Source organism: Heptranchias perlo, chromosome 7 (assembly GCF_035084215.1).
Source record: "Heptranchias perlo isolate sHepPer1 chromosome 7, sHepPer1.hap1, whole genome shotgun sequence".
In the NCBI taxonomy this organism is placed as follows: Eukaryota; Metazoa; Chordata; class Chondrichthyes; order Hexanchiformes; family Hexanchidae; genus Heptranchias; species Heptranchias perlo.
The window spans coordinates 678,895-695,248 of NC_090331.1; the positions used below are offsets into that span (position 1 = coordinate 678,895).

General features: G+C 44.9%; 1 protein-coding gene across 3 annotated transcripts in view; it reads right to left on the minus strand.

The window, feature by feature from the left end:
* The window catches only part of xrcc5 (X-ray repair complementing defective repair in Chinese hamster cells 5), a 487,392-nt gene that overhangs the window by 422,396 nt on the left and 48,642 nt on the right, over positions 1 to 16,354 (minus strand). For all 3 annotated transcript variants that reach the window (XM_067986924.1, XM_067986923.1, XM_067986925.1), the window contains exon 5: positions 2,874 to 2,996. In XM_067986924.1, the coding sequence (XP_067843025.1) occupies positions 2,874 to 2,996 (123 nt within the window). The remainder of the gene's footprint in view (positions 1 to 2,873; positions 2,997 to 16,354) is intronic.

The window sequence follows — 16,354 nt, forward strand, 5'->3', positions numbered from 1 at the left end:
TCCTTGGAACAGAGAATGTTGAGAGGAGATTGGATAGAAGTATTCAAAATCATGAAGGGTCTAGACAGAGTAGACAGAGTGAAACTGTTCCCATTGGCGGAAGGGTCAAGAACCAGAAGACATAGATTTTAGGTGATTGTCAAAAGAACCAAAGGTGACATGAGGAAAAACTTTTTTACACAGCAAGTGGTTAGGATCTGGAATGCACTGCCTGAGGGGGTGGTGGAGGCAGATTCAATCATGGCCTTCAAAAGGGAACTGGATAAGTACATGAAAGGAAAATATCTGCAGGGCTACGGAGATAGGGCGGGGGAATGTGACTAGCTGGATTGCTCTTGCATAGAGCCAGCACGGACTCGATGGGCCGAATAGCCTCCTTCTGTGCTGTAACCTTTCTATGATTCTAAGGCAAATGGATGTTGGCCTTTATTGCAAGGGGGTTGGAGTACAAGATTAAGGAAGTCTTGCTGCAATTGTGCAGGGCTTTGTTGAGACCACACCTGGAGTACTGTGCACAGTTTTGGTCCGCTTCTCTAAGGAAGGATATACTTGCCTTAGAGGCGGTCCAGCAAAGTTCACTAGATTGACTCCTGGGATGAGAGAGTTGTCCTATGAGGAGAGATTGAGTAAAAAGGGCCTATATTCTCTGGAGTTTAGAAGAATGAGAGGTGATCTCATTGAAGCATACAAGGTTCTGAGGGGACTTGACTGTCTAGATGCTGAGAGGTTGTTTCTCCTGGCTGGAGAGTCTAGAACTACAGGGCGTAGTCTCAGGATAAGGGGTCGGCCATTTAACCCTGAGATGAGGAGGAATTTCTTCACTCAGGAGGGTTGTGAATCTTTGGAATTCTTACCCCAAAAGGCTATGGATGCTGAGTTGTTGATTATATTTAAGGCTGAGATAGATAGATTTTTGGAGTCCAGGGAAATCAAGGGATAGGGGAATCAGGCGGAAAAGTGGACTTGGGGGTCGAAGATCAGCCACGATCTTATTGAATGGCAGAGCAGGCTCGAGGGGCCGTACGGCCTACTCCTGCTCCTAGTTCTTATGTTCTCTGTGTAGTGCTTTATTCAATGCTGTACTTAATACAGTATTTAAAGCTTGATGTCGCACTTTATTTAATGCTGTATTTAACACTGTGTTTAAAGCCCTATGTAGCATTTTACTCAATGCTTATTTCGAATCATAGAAAAGTTACAGCATGGAAGGAGGTCATTTGGCCCATCGAGTCCATGCGGCACTATGCAAGAGCAATCCAGCTCGTCCCACTCCCCCGCCCCTTCCCCGTAGCCCTGCAAATTTTTTCACTTGAAGTACTTATCCAGTTCCCTTTTGAAAGCCACGATCGAATCTGCCTCCACCACCCACCATAGCAGTGCATTCCAGCATTCCAGATCCTAACCACTCGCTGCATAAAGAAGTTTTTCCTCATGTCACCTTTGGTTCTTTTGCTAATCACCTGAAATCTACGTCCTCTGGTTCTTGACCCTTCCGCCAATGGGAATAGTTTCTCTCTATCTACTCTGACTATTTCCCTCATGATTTTGAACACTTCTATCAAATCTCCTCTCAATCTTCTCTGCTCTAAGAAGGACAATCCCAGCTTCTCCAGTCTGTCCACGTAACCGAAGTCCTTCATCCCTGGAACCATTCTAGTAAAATCTCTTCTGCACCCTCTCTGAGGCAATCACATCTTTCCTAAAGTGCGGTGCCCAGAAATGGACACAACACTCCACAATTTAACACAGTATTTAAAACTCTATATAGCATTTTATTCAATGTTGTATTTATCATAGTATTTGAAGCTCTATATAGTGCTTTATTCAATGCTGTATTCAACACAGTATTCAATACCGTATGCAGCATTGTATTTAGCGTATGTATATAATGCTGCGTTTAACACTGGATTTCTCAATCTATGCAAAATTGTATTGAACACTGTGTAGCCTGCATTGAAAATTGTATGGTCCATGCCATATAACATCTCTGATTGCATGGCTTACTGGAGTAGCGCTGACATGTTCTATACCAACTCATACACGAGTCTAGCTGAAGCCAAGCCAATGAAATGACCACCGGCGAGGTACACCACACAGTGAGACCTGAGTATTTGGGATCCTGCCCATCACTGTGTGGGGTGTACCTGAGTATTTGGGGTACTGCCCCTCACTGCATGGGGTGTACCTGAGTATTTGAGGTACTGCCTCTCACTGCATGGGGTGTACCTGAGTATTTGAGGTACTGCCTCTCACTGCATGGGGTGTACCTGAGTATTTGAGGTCTGCCTCTCACTGCATGGGGTGTACCTGAGTATTTGAGGTACTGCCTCTCACTGCATGTTTGGGGTACTGCCGCTCACTGCATGGGGTGTACCTGAGTATTTGGGGTACTGCCGCTCACTGCATGGGGTGCACCTGAGTATTTGGGGTACTGCCTCTCACTGCATGGGGTGTACCTGAGTATTTGGGGTACTGCCTCTCACTGCATGGGGTGTACCTGAGTATTTGGGGTACTGCCTCCCACTGCATGGGGTGTACCTAAGTATTTGGGGTACTGCCTCCCACTGCATGGGGTATACCTAAGTATTTGGGGTACTGCCTCTCACTGCGTGTTTGGGGTACTGCCGCTCACTGCGTGGGGTGTACCGGAGTATTTGGGGTACTGCCCCTCACTGTGGGGTGTACCTGAGTATTTGGGATGCTGCCCCTTACTGTGTGGGGTGTTCCTGAGTATTGGGAAGTTGCCCCTTACTGTGTGGGGTGTACCTGAGTATTTGGGGTACTGCCCCTCACTGTATGAGGAGTTCCAGGCCAGTCTTACCACAGACCGGACCCAACCTGGATTGGAAAGGAACGCAAGTCTCAGTACTCACAAGAATTGCAGAGAGATTCCAGCCTTTTTCATGTTATCTATGATGACATCCAACTGGTCGGAACTGAAGGGACTATTCAGGTCCGTGAACACTGCGATGTGTAATTTCTCATACTTCTTTCCCCTAAAAGGTAAAATGATATAAAACAGATTTGCCAGAGCCACTTCCTGCTGGGTGGGGAGGAAAAGTGATATTAGCTTTACTTCTTAAATTTAATCTTCGATGTAATCATAGAGTTTAACAGCATAGGATCAGGCCATTTGGCCCAGCTGGTCTATACTAGTGTTGTTCTCCACAAGATTTTAAGGAGAGTCTTAAAAGGAGGAGGTGGAGAGGTTTAGGTGGGAAATCCAATCTTATAGCCTAGACGGCTGAAGACATGGCCGCCAAGGGTGGGGCGAAAGGAGTGGGGGATGCGCAAAAGGCCAGAGCTGCTTGTACGGTTGGACTATGAGGCGTTGGTGGTCCAGGAGCCAATGTACATAGAATTACACAGAATGTACATCACAGAAACAGGCCATTCAGCCCAACTGGTCCATGCTGGTGTTTATACTCCACACGAGCCTCCTCCCTACCTACTTTGTCTCACCCTATCAGCATATCCTTCTATTCCTTTCTCCCCCATATGTTTATCTAGCTTCCCCTTAAATGCATCTATGCTGGTCACCTCAACTACTCCTTGTGGTAGTGAGTTCCACATTCTAATCACTCTCTGGGTAAAGAAGTTTCTCCTGAATTTCCTCTTGGATTTATTAGCGACTATCTTATATTTATGGCCTCTAGTTTTGGTCTCCCCCACAAGTGAAAACATCCTTTGCATACCTACCCTATCAAACCCTTCCATAATCTTAAAGGCCTCTATCTGGTCAGCCTCAGCCTTTTCTTTTCTAGAGAAAAGAGGCCCAGTCTGTTCCAATCTTTCCTGATCGGTTTATCCTCTTAGTTCTGGTAACATCCTTGTAAGCCTTTTCTTCACCTTCTCCAATGCCTCTATACCCTTTCTATAATATGGAGGCCAGAACTGTGCACAGTACTCAAAGTGTGGTCCAACCAAGATTCTATACAAGTTAAACATAACTTCTCTACTTTTCAATTCTATCCCTTTAGAAATTAAGATGTGGAGATGCCGGTGATGGACTGGGGTTGACAATTGTAAACAATTTTACAACACCAAGTTATAGTCCAACAAATTTATTTTAAATTCCACAAGCTTTCGGAGGCTTCCTCCTTCCTCAGGTGAATCGTGTCGAAATGACATTTTCGAATCCTTCGCATTTGAAAATCACAGAACAAAGCCTGGTGATTACTGCCCGTTGCCAAGGCAATCACAGTGAGCAGACAGAAAGGTGTCACCTAAAAGGCCACCGAATATACAAACCCCCAAAAAAAGAGAGAAGCAAGACAGTCAATGACCCGTTATATTAAAAACAGATAACATTTGTTCGCTGGTGGGGTTACGTGTAGTGTGACATGAACCCAAGATCCCGGTGGAGGCCGTCCTCATGGGTGCCAATCTCCAGACGCCATCCTACAACTCATCCGCTTCATCCTGGATCACAATATCTTCACCTTCAATAACCAGTTCTTTACCCAAACACACGGAACAGCCATGGGGACCAAATTCGCACCCCAATACACCAACATTTTCATGCACAAGTTCGAGCAGGACTTCTTCACTGCACAGGACCTCCAACCAATGCTATACACCAGATACATCGACGACATTTTCTTTCTATGGACCCACGGTGAGGAATCACTAAAGAGACTACACGATAACATCAACAAGTTCCATCCCACCATCAAACTCACCATTGACTACTCCTCAGAATCAGTTTCTTTCTTGGACACACGAATCTCCATCAAAGACGGGCACCTCAGCACCTCACTCTACCGCAAGCCCACGGACAACCTCACGATGCTCCACTTTTCCAGCTTCCACCCTAACCACGTCAAAGAGGCCATCCCCTATGGACAGGCCCTGCGAATACACAGGGTCTGCTCAGACGAGGAGGAACGCGATGGACACCTACAGACGCTGAAAGACGCCCTAGTAAGAACGGGATATGATGCTCGACTCATCGATCGACAGTTCCAACGGGCCACAGCGAAAAATCACGTAGACCTCCTCAGAACACTAACACGGGACGCAACCAGAGTACCCTTCGTCGTCCAGTATTTCCCCGGAGCGGAGAAACTACGCCATGTTCTCCACAGCCTTCAACATGTCATCAATGATGACGAACACCACGCTATGGCCATCCCCATGCCTCCACTACTCGCCTTCAAACAGCCACCTAACCTCAAACAGATCATCGTTTGCAGCAAATTACCCAGCTTTCAGGAGAACAGCGTCCACGACACCACACAACCCTGCCACAGCAACCTCTGCAAGACATGCCAGATCATCGACACAGACACCACCATCACACGAGAGGACACCACCCACCAGGTATATGGTTCATACTCCTGCGACTCGGCCAACGTTGTCTACCTCATACGTTGCAGGAAAGGATGCCCCGGAGCATGGTACATCGGCCGTGTAGACACTGTGACAACAGATGAACGGACACTGCGCAACAATCGCCAGACAGGAGGGTTCCCTCCCAGTCGGGGAACACTTCAGCAGTCAAGGACATTCAGCCTCCGATCTTCGGGTAAGCATTCTCCAAGGCGGCCTTCGAGACACACGACAACGCAAAATCGTCGAGCAGAAATTGATAGCCAAGTTCCGCACCCATGAGGACGGCCTCAACCAGGATCTTGGGTTCATGTCACGCTACATGTAACCCCACCAGCGAAAAAAAGTTCTCTGTTTTTAATACAACTGGTCATTCTCTCTCTTTCTCTGCCTTTCGGGTGTCTCTCTCTCTCTCTGTCTTTGTGTTCTGACCGTTTGTGTATTCAGTAGTCTTGTATGTAATGTTTCTCTGTCCGAACACCATTCAACTCCTTTGATTGCTTTGATAACGGGCAGTTGGAAAGATTATCTGTAATCACCAGGCATTGTTCTCTGACTATATATGCTGTACCTTTATGGAATCCCTCACTCAGCTAACGAAGGAGGAAGCCTCCGAAAGCTTGTGATTTCAAATAAAGCTGTTGGACTATAAGCTGGTGTTGTAAGACTCCTTACATTTGTCCACCCCAGTCCATCACCGGCATCTCCACATCAAATGCATTACCTCACACTTCTCTGGATTGAATTCCATTTGCCATTTTTCTACCCACCTGACCAGTCCATTGATATCTTCCTGCAGTCTACAGCTTTCCTTCTCACTATCAGCCACACGGCCAATTTTTGTATCATCTGCAAACTTCTTAATCATGCCACCTACATTTAAGTCCAAATCATTGACATATATCACATAAAGGAAGGGACCTGGTACTGAGCATTTAGACTCTTATTTTCCAAGGAGTATATGGTCTCTTTATTCTTCCTACCAAAAGGCGCCACCTCACACTTACCTATATTGAAATTCATTTGCCAATTACCCAATTTGGTGTCTTCCGCAAATTTTGAAATTGTGCTTCCAATTCCCGAGTCCAGATCGTTTATGTAAATGGCGATCAGCGGTCCCAGCACCGATCCCTGTGCAACACTACTTCCCACCTTTTGCCAGTCTGAGTAGCTGCCCTTAACTCCTACTCTCTGTTTTGTAGCCAGTTTGTTATCCATCCTTCCACTTGTCCCCTGACTCCAGATGCTCTGACCTTAGTCATGAGTCTACAATGCGGTACCTTATCAAAGGTCTTTTGAAAATCCAAATCTATTACACCTGCAGCATTACCCTTGTCTACTCCTTCTGTTACTTCTTCAAAGAATTCACTAAGATTGGTCAAGCACGACTTTCCCATCTGAAATCATATCATAGGTACAGCACAGGAGGAGGCCATTCGGCCATAATGCCTGTGCCAGCTGTTTGACAGAGCTATCCAATTTGTCCCATTCCCCTGCTCATCCCACATAGCCCTGTAAATTTTTTCCCTTTTGAAAGTTGCCAATCTGCTTCCACCACCCTTTCAGGCAGCACATTCTAGGGATGGGCAATAAATGCCGGCCTTGCCAGCGACGCCCACATCCCATGAACAAATAAAAAAAAATTCCAGACCATTAGAACTCGCTGCATAAAAAAATGTTTCTTCATATTGCCTCTGGCTCTTTTGTCGATCACCTTAAATCTGTGTCCTCTGGTTACCCACCCATCTACCACTGGAAATAGTTTCTCCTTATTTACTCTTTCAAAACTGTTCATGATTTTGAACACCTATCAAATCACCCCTTAACCTTCTCTGCATTCTAAGGACAACCACCTCAGCTTCTCCAGTCTCTCATCCTTGGAACCACTCTAGTAAATCTCCGCTGCACCCTCTCCATGACCTTGACATCCTTCTGAAAGTGTGGTGCCCAGAATTGAACACAATACTCCAGCTGAGGCCAAACCAGTGTTTTATAAAGGTTTAGCATAACTTCCTTGCTTTTGTACTCTATGCCTCTATTAATAAAGCCCAAGATCCAATATGCTTTTTTTTTTTAAAAACAGCCTTCTCAACTGATCCTGCCACCTTCAAAGATTTGTGTATGTGCACCCCCAGGTCTCTCTGATCCTGCACCCCCTTTAAAATTGTACCATTTAGTTTATATTGCCTTTCCTCATTCCTCCGACCAAAATGCATCACTTCATACTTCGCTGTGTTAAATTTCATCTGCCATGTGTCTGCCCATTTCACCAGTCTATGTCCTCCTGAAGTCTGAAGTATTCATTTAATGCTTCAACCATGCCCTCTGCCTCCACAAGATCATCTTTTTTGTCCCTAATCATTTCCATGCTTCCTTTGACTACCTTTTACTATTTACATGTTTTTAAAAGACTTTTGGGCTCCCTTTTATGTTAACCGCTAATTTATTCTCATACTCTCTCTTTGCCCCTCTTATTCCCTTTTTTAGATCACCTCTGTACTTTCTGTATTCAGCCTGGTTCTCTACTGTATTATGAACCTTACATTCATCATAAGCCTCTTTTTGCCATTTCATTTTAATCTCCATGTCTGTAGTCATCCTGGTAGCTCGAGCTTTGAATGCCCTTCCCTTTCCCCCAGGAAGGGATATGTCTACTCTGTATCCAAACCAACTCTTCCTTGAAGGCCTCCCGTTATTGTTTTGCCGATCAATTTTTGATTCAAATCCACATAGGTATGATCCATTTTTAACTCATTGAAATTTGCCCTCCTCCAGTTAAGCATTTTCCCATGATTGTTCCTTGTCCTTTTCCATAACTATTCTAAAGCTAATGATATTATGATCACTGTTCCTCAAATGCTCCCCCACTGAAACATGCTCCACCTGCCACACTTCATTCCCCAGAAGTGGATCCAGTGCTATTTCCTTCCTGGTTGGGCTGGAAACACACTGATCCTGAAAGTTCTCTTGAACACATTTCAGGAATTACTCCCCCGCGATGCCCTTTACACTGTTATTGTCCCAGTCTATATTGGGATAACTGAAGTCCCCAATTACCACTACTCTATAGGTCTTGCATCTTTCTGTAATATACCTGCAAATTTGCTCCTCTATCTCCTTCCCACTATTTGGTGGCCTACAGTACACACGTTGCGTAATAGCTCCTCTATTGTTCCTTAATTCTAATCGAATAGATTCTGTCTTTGGCTCCTCAACTACATCATCCCATTCCAGTGCTATAATAATTTGTTTGATTAATACTGCCACCCTCCCTCCTTTCTTTCCTTCCCTATCTTTCCTGAATACCTTGTAGCCAGGAATATTAATGTCAACCCTCCCCTTCTTTGACTGCTCTTTATTATATTTTCGGTTTCTAGATATTTTTCTATTACATCTTTGAGTAAAGATTCCATTTCTTTTCCTACCACTAACATTAAGCTAACTGGTCTATAGTTCCCTAGTTCTGTCTCCCTTTTAAAATATAGGAATTAGATTATCTATCCGCCAGTCCTCTGGCACTATTCCCTTTTTTATATATATAATAAATAATAGTGCCTCTGCCATTTCCTACTTTGCTTTTTTTTTTAAAGTATGCGCGGATGCAATCCATCTGGACCAGGGGTTTTATCCTCTCCAAGTTTGATTAGTTTATCAATTATCTTCCACCTTTCTATCTTAAATGTCTTTATATCTTTCATTATCTCTTCTTCTAATGTCATGGCCACTATGTTAGTCTCCCTGTTAACTACAGAGGCAAAGTAACTATTCAATATTTCTGCCATTTCCCTACCATTACCTGTGAGTTTATCTTGTGCATCCCTCAGCGGCCCTATCCATGACCTGTTGTTAGAACCATAGAAAAGATACAGCACAGAAGGGGGCCAATGTGTCCGCGCCGGCTCGAAGGACAACCAGGTGCCCATTCTAATCCCACCTTCCAACACCCAGTCCCATAGCCCTGCAGCTTACAGCACTTTATAGACAGAGCTAAGCGATTCCACAATCAACGGATCAGATCAAAGCTCTGCAGTCCTGACACATCCAGTCGTGAATGGTGGTGGACAATTAAACAACTTTTTAAAAATTCGTTCTTGGGATGTGGGCGTCGCTGGCAAGGCCGGCATTTATTGCCCATCCCAAATTGCCCTTGAGAAGGTGGTGGTGAGCTGCCTTCTTGAACCGCTGCAGTTCGTGTGGTGAAGGTTCTCCCACAGTGCTGTTAGGAAGGGAGTTCCAGGATTTTGACCCAGCGACGACGAAAGAACGGCAATATATTTCCAAGTCGCGATGGTGTGACTTGGAGGGGAACGTGCAGGTGGTGTTGTTCCCATGTGCCTGCTGCTCTTGCCCTTCTAGGTGGCAGAGGTCGCGGGTTTGGGAGGTGCTGTCGAAGAAGCCTTGGCGAGTTGCTGCAGTGCATCCTGTGGATGGTACACACTGTATCCACAGAGCGCCAGTGGTGAAGGGAGTGAATGTTTAGGATGGTAGATGGGGTACCAATCAAGCGGGCTGCTTTGTCCTGGATGGTGTCGAGCTTCTTGAGTGTTGTTGGAGCTGCATACTTCCAGGCAACTAACGAGAGCAGGACGCTCTATAAACATCCCCATCCTCAATGATGGTGGAATCCGGCACGTGAGTGCAAAAAACAAGGCTGAAGCGTTTGCAACCATCTTCAGCCAGAAGTGCCGAGTGGATGATCCAACTCGGCCTCCTCACAATATCCAAACCATCACAGAAGCCAGTCTTCAGCCAATTCGAATCACTCCATGTGATATCAACGGCTGAGTGTACTGGATACAGCAAAGGCTATGGGTCCCGACAACATCTCGGCTATATGGCTGAAGTCTTGTGCTCCAGAAACAGCTGCGCCTCCAGCCAAACTGTTCGAATGCAGCTACAACACTGGCATCTACCCGACAATGTGGAAAAATGCCCAGCTATATCCTGTCCACAAAAAGCAGGACAAATCCAATCCGGCCAATTACCGCCCCATCAGTCTACTCTCAATCATCAGCAAAGTGATGGAAGATGTCGTCGACAGTGCTATCAAGCGGCACTTACTCACCAATAACCTGCTCACCGATGCTCAGTTTAGGTTCTGCCAGGACCACTCGGCTCCAATCCTCATTACAGCCTTGGTCCAAACATGGACAAAAAGCTGAATTCCAGAGGTGAGGTGAGAGTGACTGCCCTTGACATCAAGCAACATTTGACTGAGTGTGGCACCAAGCAGCCTTAGAAAAATTGAAGTCAACGGGAATCAGAGGGAAAACTCTCCAGTGGCTGGAGTCATACCGAGCACAAAGGAAGATGGTAGTGGTTGTTGGAGGCCAAACATCTCAGCCCCAGGACATTGCTGCAGGAGTTCCTCAGGGCAGTGTCCTAGGCGCAAACATCTTCAGCTGCTTCATCAATGACCTTCCCTCCATCATAAAGTCAGAAATGGGGATGTTCACTGATGATTGCTGTGTTCAGTTCCATTCGCAACCCGTCAGATAACGAAGCAGTCCGTGCCCGCATGCAGCAAGACCTGGACACCATCCAGGCTTGGGCTGATAAGTGGCAAGTAACATTCCCACCAGACAATGACCATCACCAACAAGAGAGAGTCGAACCACCTCCCATTGACATTCAACGGAATTACCATCGCCGAATTCCCCATCAACATCCTGGGGGTCACCATTGACCAGAAACTTAACTGGACCAGCCATATAAATAATGTGGCTACAAGAGCAGGTCAGAGGCTGGGTATTCTGCAGCGAGTGACTCACCTCCTGACTCCCAAAGCTTTTCCACCATCGTCAAGACACAAGTCAGGAGTGTGATGGAATACTCTCCACTTGCCTGGATGAGTGCAGCTCCAACAACACTCAAGAAGCTCGAAACCATCCAGGACAAAGCAGCCCGCTTGATTAGAACCCCATCCACCACCCTAAACATTCACTCCCATCACCACCGGCGCACCATGGCTGCAGTGTGTACCATCCATGGGATGCACAGCAGCAACTCGCCAAGGCTTCTTCGACAGCACCTCCCAAACCCACAACCTCTACCATCTAGAAGAAGGGCAACAGGCACACAGGAACAACACCATCTGCACGTTCCCCTCCAAGTCACACACCATCCCGATTTGGAAATATATTGCCGTTCCTTCATTGTCCCTGGGTCAAAATCCTGGAACTCCCTTCCTACCAGCACTGTGGGAGGACCTTCACCACACTGACTGCAGCGGCTCAAGAAAGCAGCTCACCACCACCTTCTCAAGGGCAATTAGGGATGGGTAATAAATGCCGGCCTCGCCAGCGACACCCACATCCCATGAATGAATAAAAAAAAACTTTAGGTGCAGGTCCAGGTACTTTTTTATTAAAAAAGAGTTGAGGGTCCTTGCCGACCACCACCAATTCGGGCAGCATATTCCATACACCCACCACCCTCTGGGTAAAAAAGGTTTTCCTTATGTCCCCTCTAATCCTTCCACCAATCAGCTTAAATCTATGTCCTCTAGTTCTTGAACTCTCCGCTAGGGGAAACACGTACTTCCTGTCTACTCTATCTGGGCCCCTCATAATTTTGTTTCCTCAATCAAGACTCCCGTCAGCCTCCTCTCTCCCAGGAAAACAACCCCAGCCTACCAATCTCTCCTCGCAGCTGCAATTTTAAACCCTGGCAACATTCTTGTAAATCTTCTCTGCACTCTCTCCACAGCAATTACGTCCTTCCAGCGTTTTAAACAGTTCCATCATTACATCCCTGCTTTTGTATTCTATACCTCTGCTAATGACGGAGAGCATTCTGTATGCCTTCTTCACAACCTTATCCACCTGTACTGCCACCTTCAGGGACCTGTGCACATGCACTCCAAGGTCTCTCACTTCCTCTACCCCTCTCAATATATTCCCGTTTACTGCGTATTCCCTTTTACTGTTTGCCCTCCCTAAGTGCATTACCTCACACTTCTCTGGGTTGAACTCCATTTGCCACTTTTCAGCCCACTCCACCAACCCATTGATATCTTCTTGGAGTCCACTGCTATCCTCTTCACTATCAACTGCAAGGCCTATTTTTGTGTCGTCTGCAAATTTGCCAATCATGCCCCCTATAATCAAGCCCAAATCATTAATATATACCACAAACAGCAAGGGACCTAACATTGAGCCCTGTGGCACACCATTGGAAACGGATTTCCATTCGCAAAGACATCCATCGACATTTAGAATCATAGAAGTTTACAACACGGAAATAGGCCCTTCGGCCCAACATGTCCATGTCGCCCAGTTTATACCACTGAGCTAGTCCCAATTGCCTGCACTTGGCCCATATCCCTCTATACCCATCTTACCCATGTAACTGTCCAAATGCTCATTAAAAGACAAAATTGTACCCGCCTCTACTACTGCCTCTGGCAGCTCGTTCCAGACACTCACCACCCTTTGAGTGAAAAAATTGACCCTCTGGACCCTTTTGTGTCTCTCCCCTCTCACCTTAAATCTATGCCCCCTCGTCATAGACTCCCCTACCTTTGGGAAAAGATTATGACTATCTACCATATCTATGCCCCTCATTATTTTATAGACTTCTATAAGATCACCCCTAAACCTCCTACTCTCCAGGGAAAAAAGTCTCAGTCTATCCAACCTCTCCCTATAAGTCAAGCCATCAAGTCCCGGTAGCATCCTAGTAAGTCTTTTCTGCACTCTTTCTAGTTTAATAATATCCTTTCTATAATAGGGTGACCAGAACTGTACAGTATTCCAACTGTGGCCTTGCTAATGTCTTGTACAACTTCAACAAGACATCCCAACTCCTGTATTCAATGTTCTGACCAATGAAACCAAGCATGCTGAATGCCTTCTTCACCACCCTATCCACCTGTGACTCCACTTTCAAGGAGCTATGAACCTGTACTCCTAGATCTCTTTGTTCTATAACTCTCCCCAACGCCCTACCATTAATGGAGTAGGTCCTGGCCCGATTCGATCTACCAAAATGCATCACCTCACATTTATCTAAATTAAACTCCATCTGCCATTCATCGGCCCACTGGCCCAATTTATCAAGATCCCGTTACAATCCGAGATAACCTTCTTCACTGTCCACAATGCCACCAATCTTGGTGTCATCTGCAAACTTACTAACCATGCCTCCTAAATTCTCATCCAAATCATTAATATAAATAACAAATAACAGCGGACCCAGCACTGATCCCTGAGGCACACCGCTGGTCACAGGCCTCCAGTTTGAAAAACAACCCTCTACAACCACCCTCTGTCTTCTGTCGTCAAGCCAATTTTGTATCCAATTGGCTACCTCACCTTGGATCCCGTGAGATTTAACCTTATGTAACAACCTACCATGCGGTACCTTGTCAAATGCTTTGCTGAAGTCCATGTAGACCACGTCTACTGCACAGCCCTCATCTATCTTCTTGGTTACCCCTTCAAAAAACTCAATCAAATTCGTGAGACATGATTTTCCTCTCACAAAACCATGCTGACTGTTCCTAATCAGTCCCTGCATCTCCAAATGCCTGTAGATCCTGTCTCTCAGAATACCCTCTAACAACTTACCCACTACAGATGTCAGGCTCACCGGTCTGTAGTTCCCTGGCTTTTCCCTGCCGCCCTTCTTAAACAAAGGCACAACATTTGCTACCCTCCAATCTTCAGGCACCTCACCTGTAGCTGTCGATGATTGTGAATACGGAGACAAAATATTCATTTAAAACCCTACCCACATCCTCTGCTTCTACACACAAGTTACCCTTATCATCCCTGATAGGTCCCACCTTTTCCTTAGCTATCCTCTTGTTCTTCATGTACTGATAAAACATCTTTGGGTTTTCTTTAATCTTATGAACTAATATTTTTTCATGCCCTCTCTTTGCTTTCCTTATTTCCTTTTTTACGTCATCCCTGTACTTTCTATACTCCTCTAGGCTTTCTGCAGTATTTAGTTTTCTGTGACAGCGATTAGCTTTCTTTTTCTGCTTTATCTTGCCCCGTATACTTCTAGACAACCAGAGGGCTCTAAATTTGGCAGTGCCACCCTTTTTCTTTGAGGGGACGTGTCTGCATTGCACCTGTAGAATTTCACTTTTTAGTCCCTCCCACTGGCTTGCCACTGATTTCTCCTCAAGTAGTTGTGTCCAGTCCACTTCTGCCAAATCACCTCTTAGTTCTGTAAGATTTGCCTTCCCCCAATTTAAAATGTTTACTCCTGATTTAACTCTGTCCTTTTCCATAATAATGCTAAAACTAACTGAATTGTAGTCACTATCCTAAATATGGTCACCCATTGTCACTTCACCCACTTGCCCATCTTCATTTCCCAGGACTAAATCTAGAATTGCATCCCCTCTTGTTGGGCTTGTCATGTACTGGCTAAAAAAGTTCTCCTGGACACCGGTCAAGAATTTTGCGCCCTCTGTGCCCCTCACACGGTTTGAATCCCAGTTGATGTTAGGGTAGTTGAAGTCCCCTAATATTACTGCCCTCTTATTTTTGCACTCAGAAATTTGACTACATATTTGTTCTTCTATCTCCCTTTCGCTATTCAGGGGTCTATAGTACACTCCTAGTAGTGTGACTGCCCCTTTTTTTTTATATTTCTTAGCTCAACCCATATGGCCCTCGATTGATAATCCATTTAGCATATCATCCCTTCTCACAATTGTAATTGATTGTTATTTACGTATCTGCAGAATACTTCACTATTTCTTTTTATATTCCTTGATAATTTAATTTTGTAATTGCTCTTTGCTTTCCTAATTGTTTTTTGACTTCTTTTCCAACCTCTTCGTATTCTCTCGTCATCCTCTCCTTTATTGTCTATGTACTTAAAGTATGCCTTTTTCTTTAATTTCAATTTTGCCTATATCTCTTTATTCAACCCTGGAATTTCATTACTGACTAGTTTGTTCTTGTTTTTCAGCAGAATATATTGCTTTTGAACTCTATTGATCATTGTCTTAAATATTTCCCACTGCTGTTCTATCGCTTTGTCTGTCCAAGTGTTTTTTCCAGTTTACCTTCCCTAGTTCCATTCTCATCCCCTCAAAATTAGTTTTTTTCCAATCTATTACTTTGGCCGTTGTCTTACTTATGTCTATCTCAATCATTATTTTAAATCTTATTATGTTGCGATCACTATTGCCTACATGTCCCCCTATGCTTACTTCTCTTATCTGCACTGGTTCATTTCCCATTACTAGATCCAGCAGTGATTCCTCTCTATTTTACTCCACTTTACAACCTTCCAGACTCAACACTGAATTCAATAACCTCAAATCAAAACCACCACTCCCATTTTTTCATCCAGCAGGTGCTGGTAATGCTTCTGCTATTATCATTTACACCTCCTCTGGATCCATCTTTTGTTTCTTTACTTGTCCCATCATCCCTTCTGTCATTTAATCACTGCCCTCCACCCTATCAGAGACCTTCCCTTTGTTCTTTCCTTCCTCCACCCCCTTCCTTTTCCCTGGCTCTGCACTTGCTTCTGAACTGTTAAATCTGTAACTTCTTCCAGTTCTGACGAAAAGTTATCCACCTGAAATGTTAACTCTGTTTCTCTCGCCATGGGTGCTGCTTGACCTGTTGAGTGCTTCCAGTATGCAGTATTTTGCTTTTGTTTCAGTGATTCCTCTCTTGTTGGGCTTCTTACATACTGGGTAAGAAAAGAGTCCTGAACACACTAAAAACTCCATTCCCTTTTCCCTTTACCTACCTCTTCTTGCCAATTTATTTGGGGGTAGTTGAAATCTCCCATGATTATTAGTCAATGTCTTTTACTCATTTCATAGATTTGCTTACATATTTCTTCCTCCACTGACCTTCCACTATTAGGTGGTCTGTAGAATACCCCATTCGGGTGATCGATCCCTTTTTATCTTTTCTACCAATCCATATGGATTCTGCTTCTATATAAATTACAGTTATGTCCCTTTTTTCAACTGCCATTAAATTATCTCCAATCAGTACAGTTACCCCACATGTAGGTCAGCGAAACACAGAAGCAATAG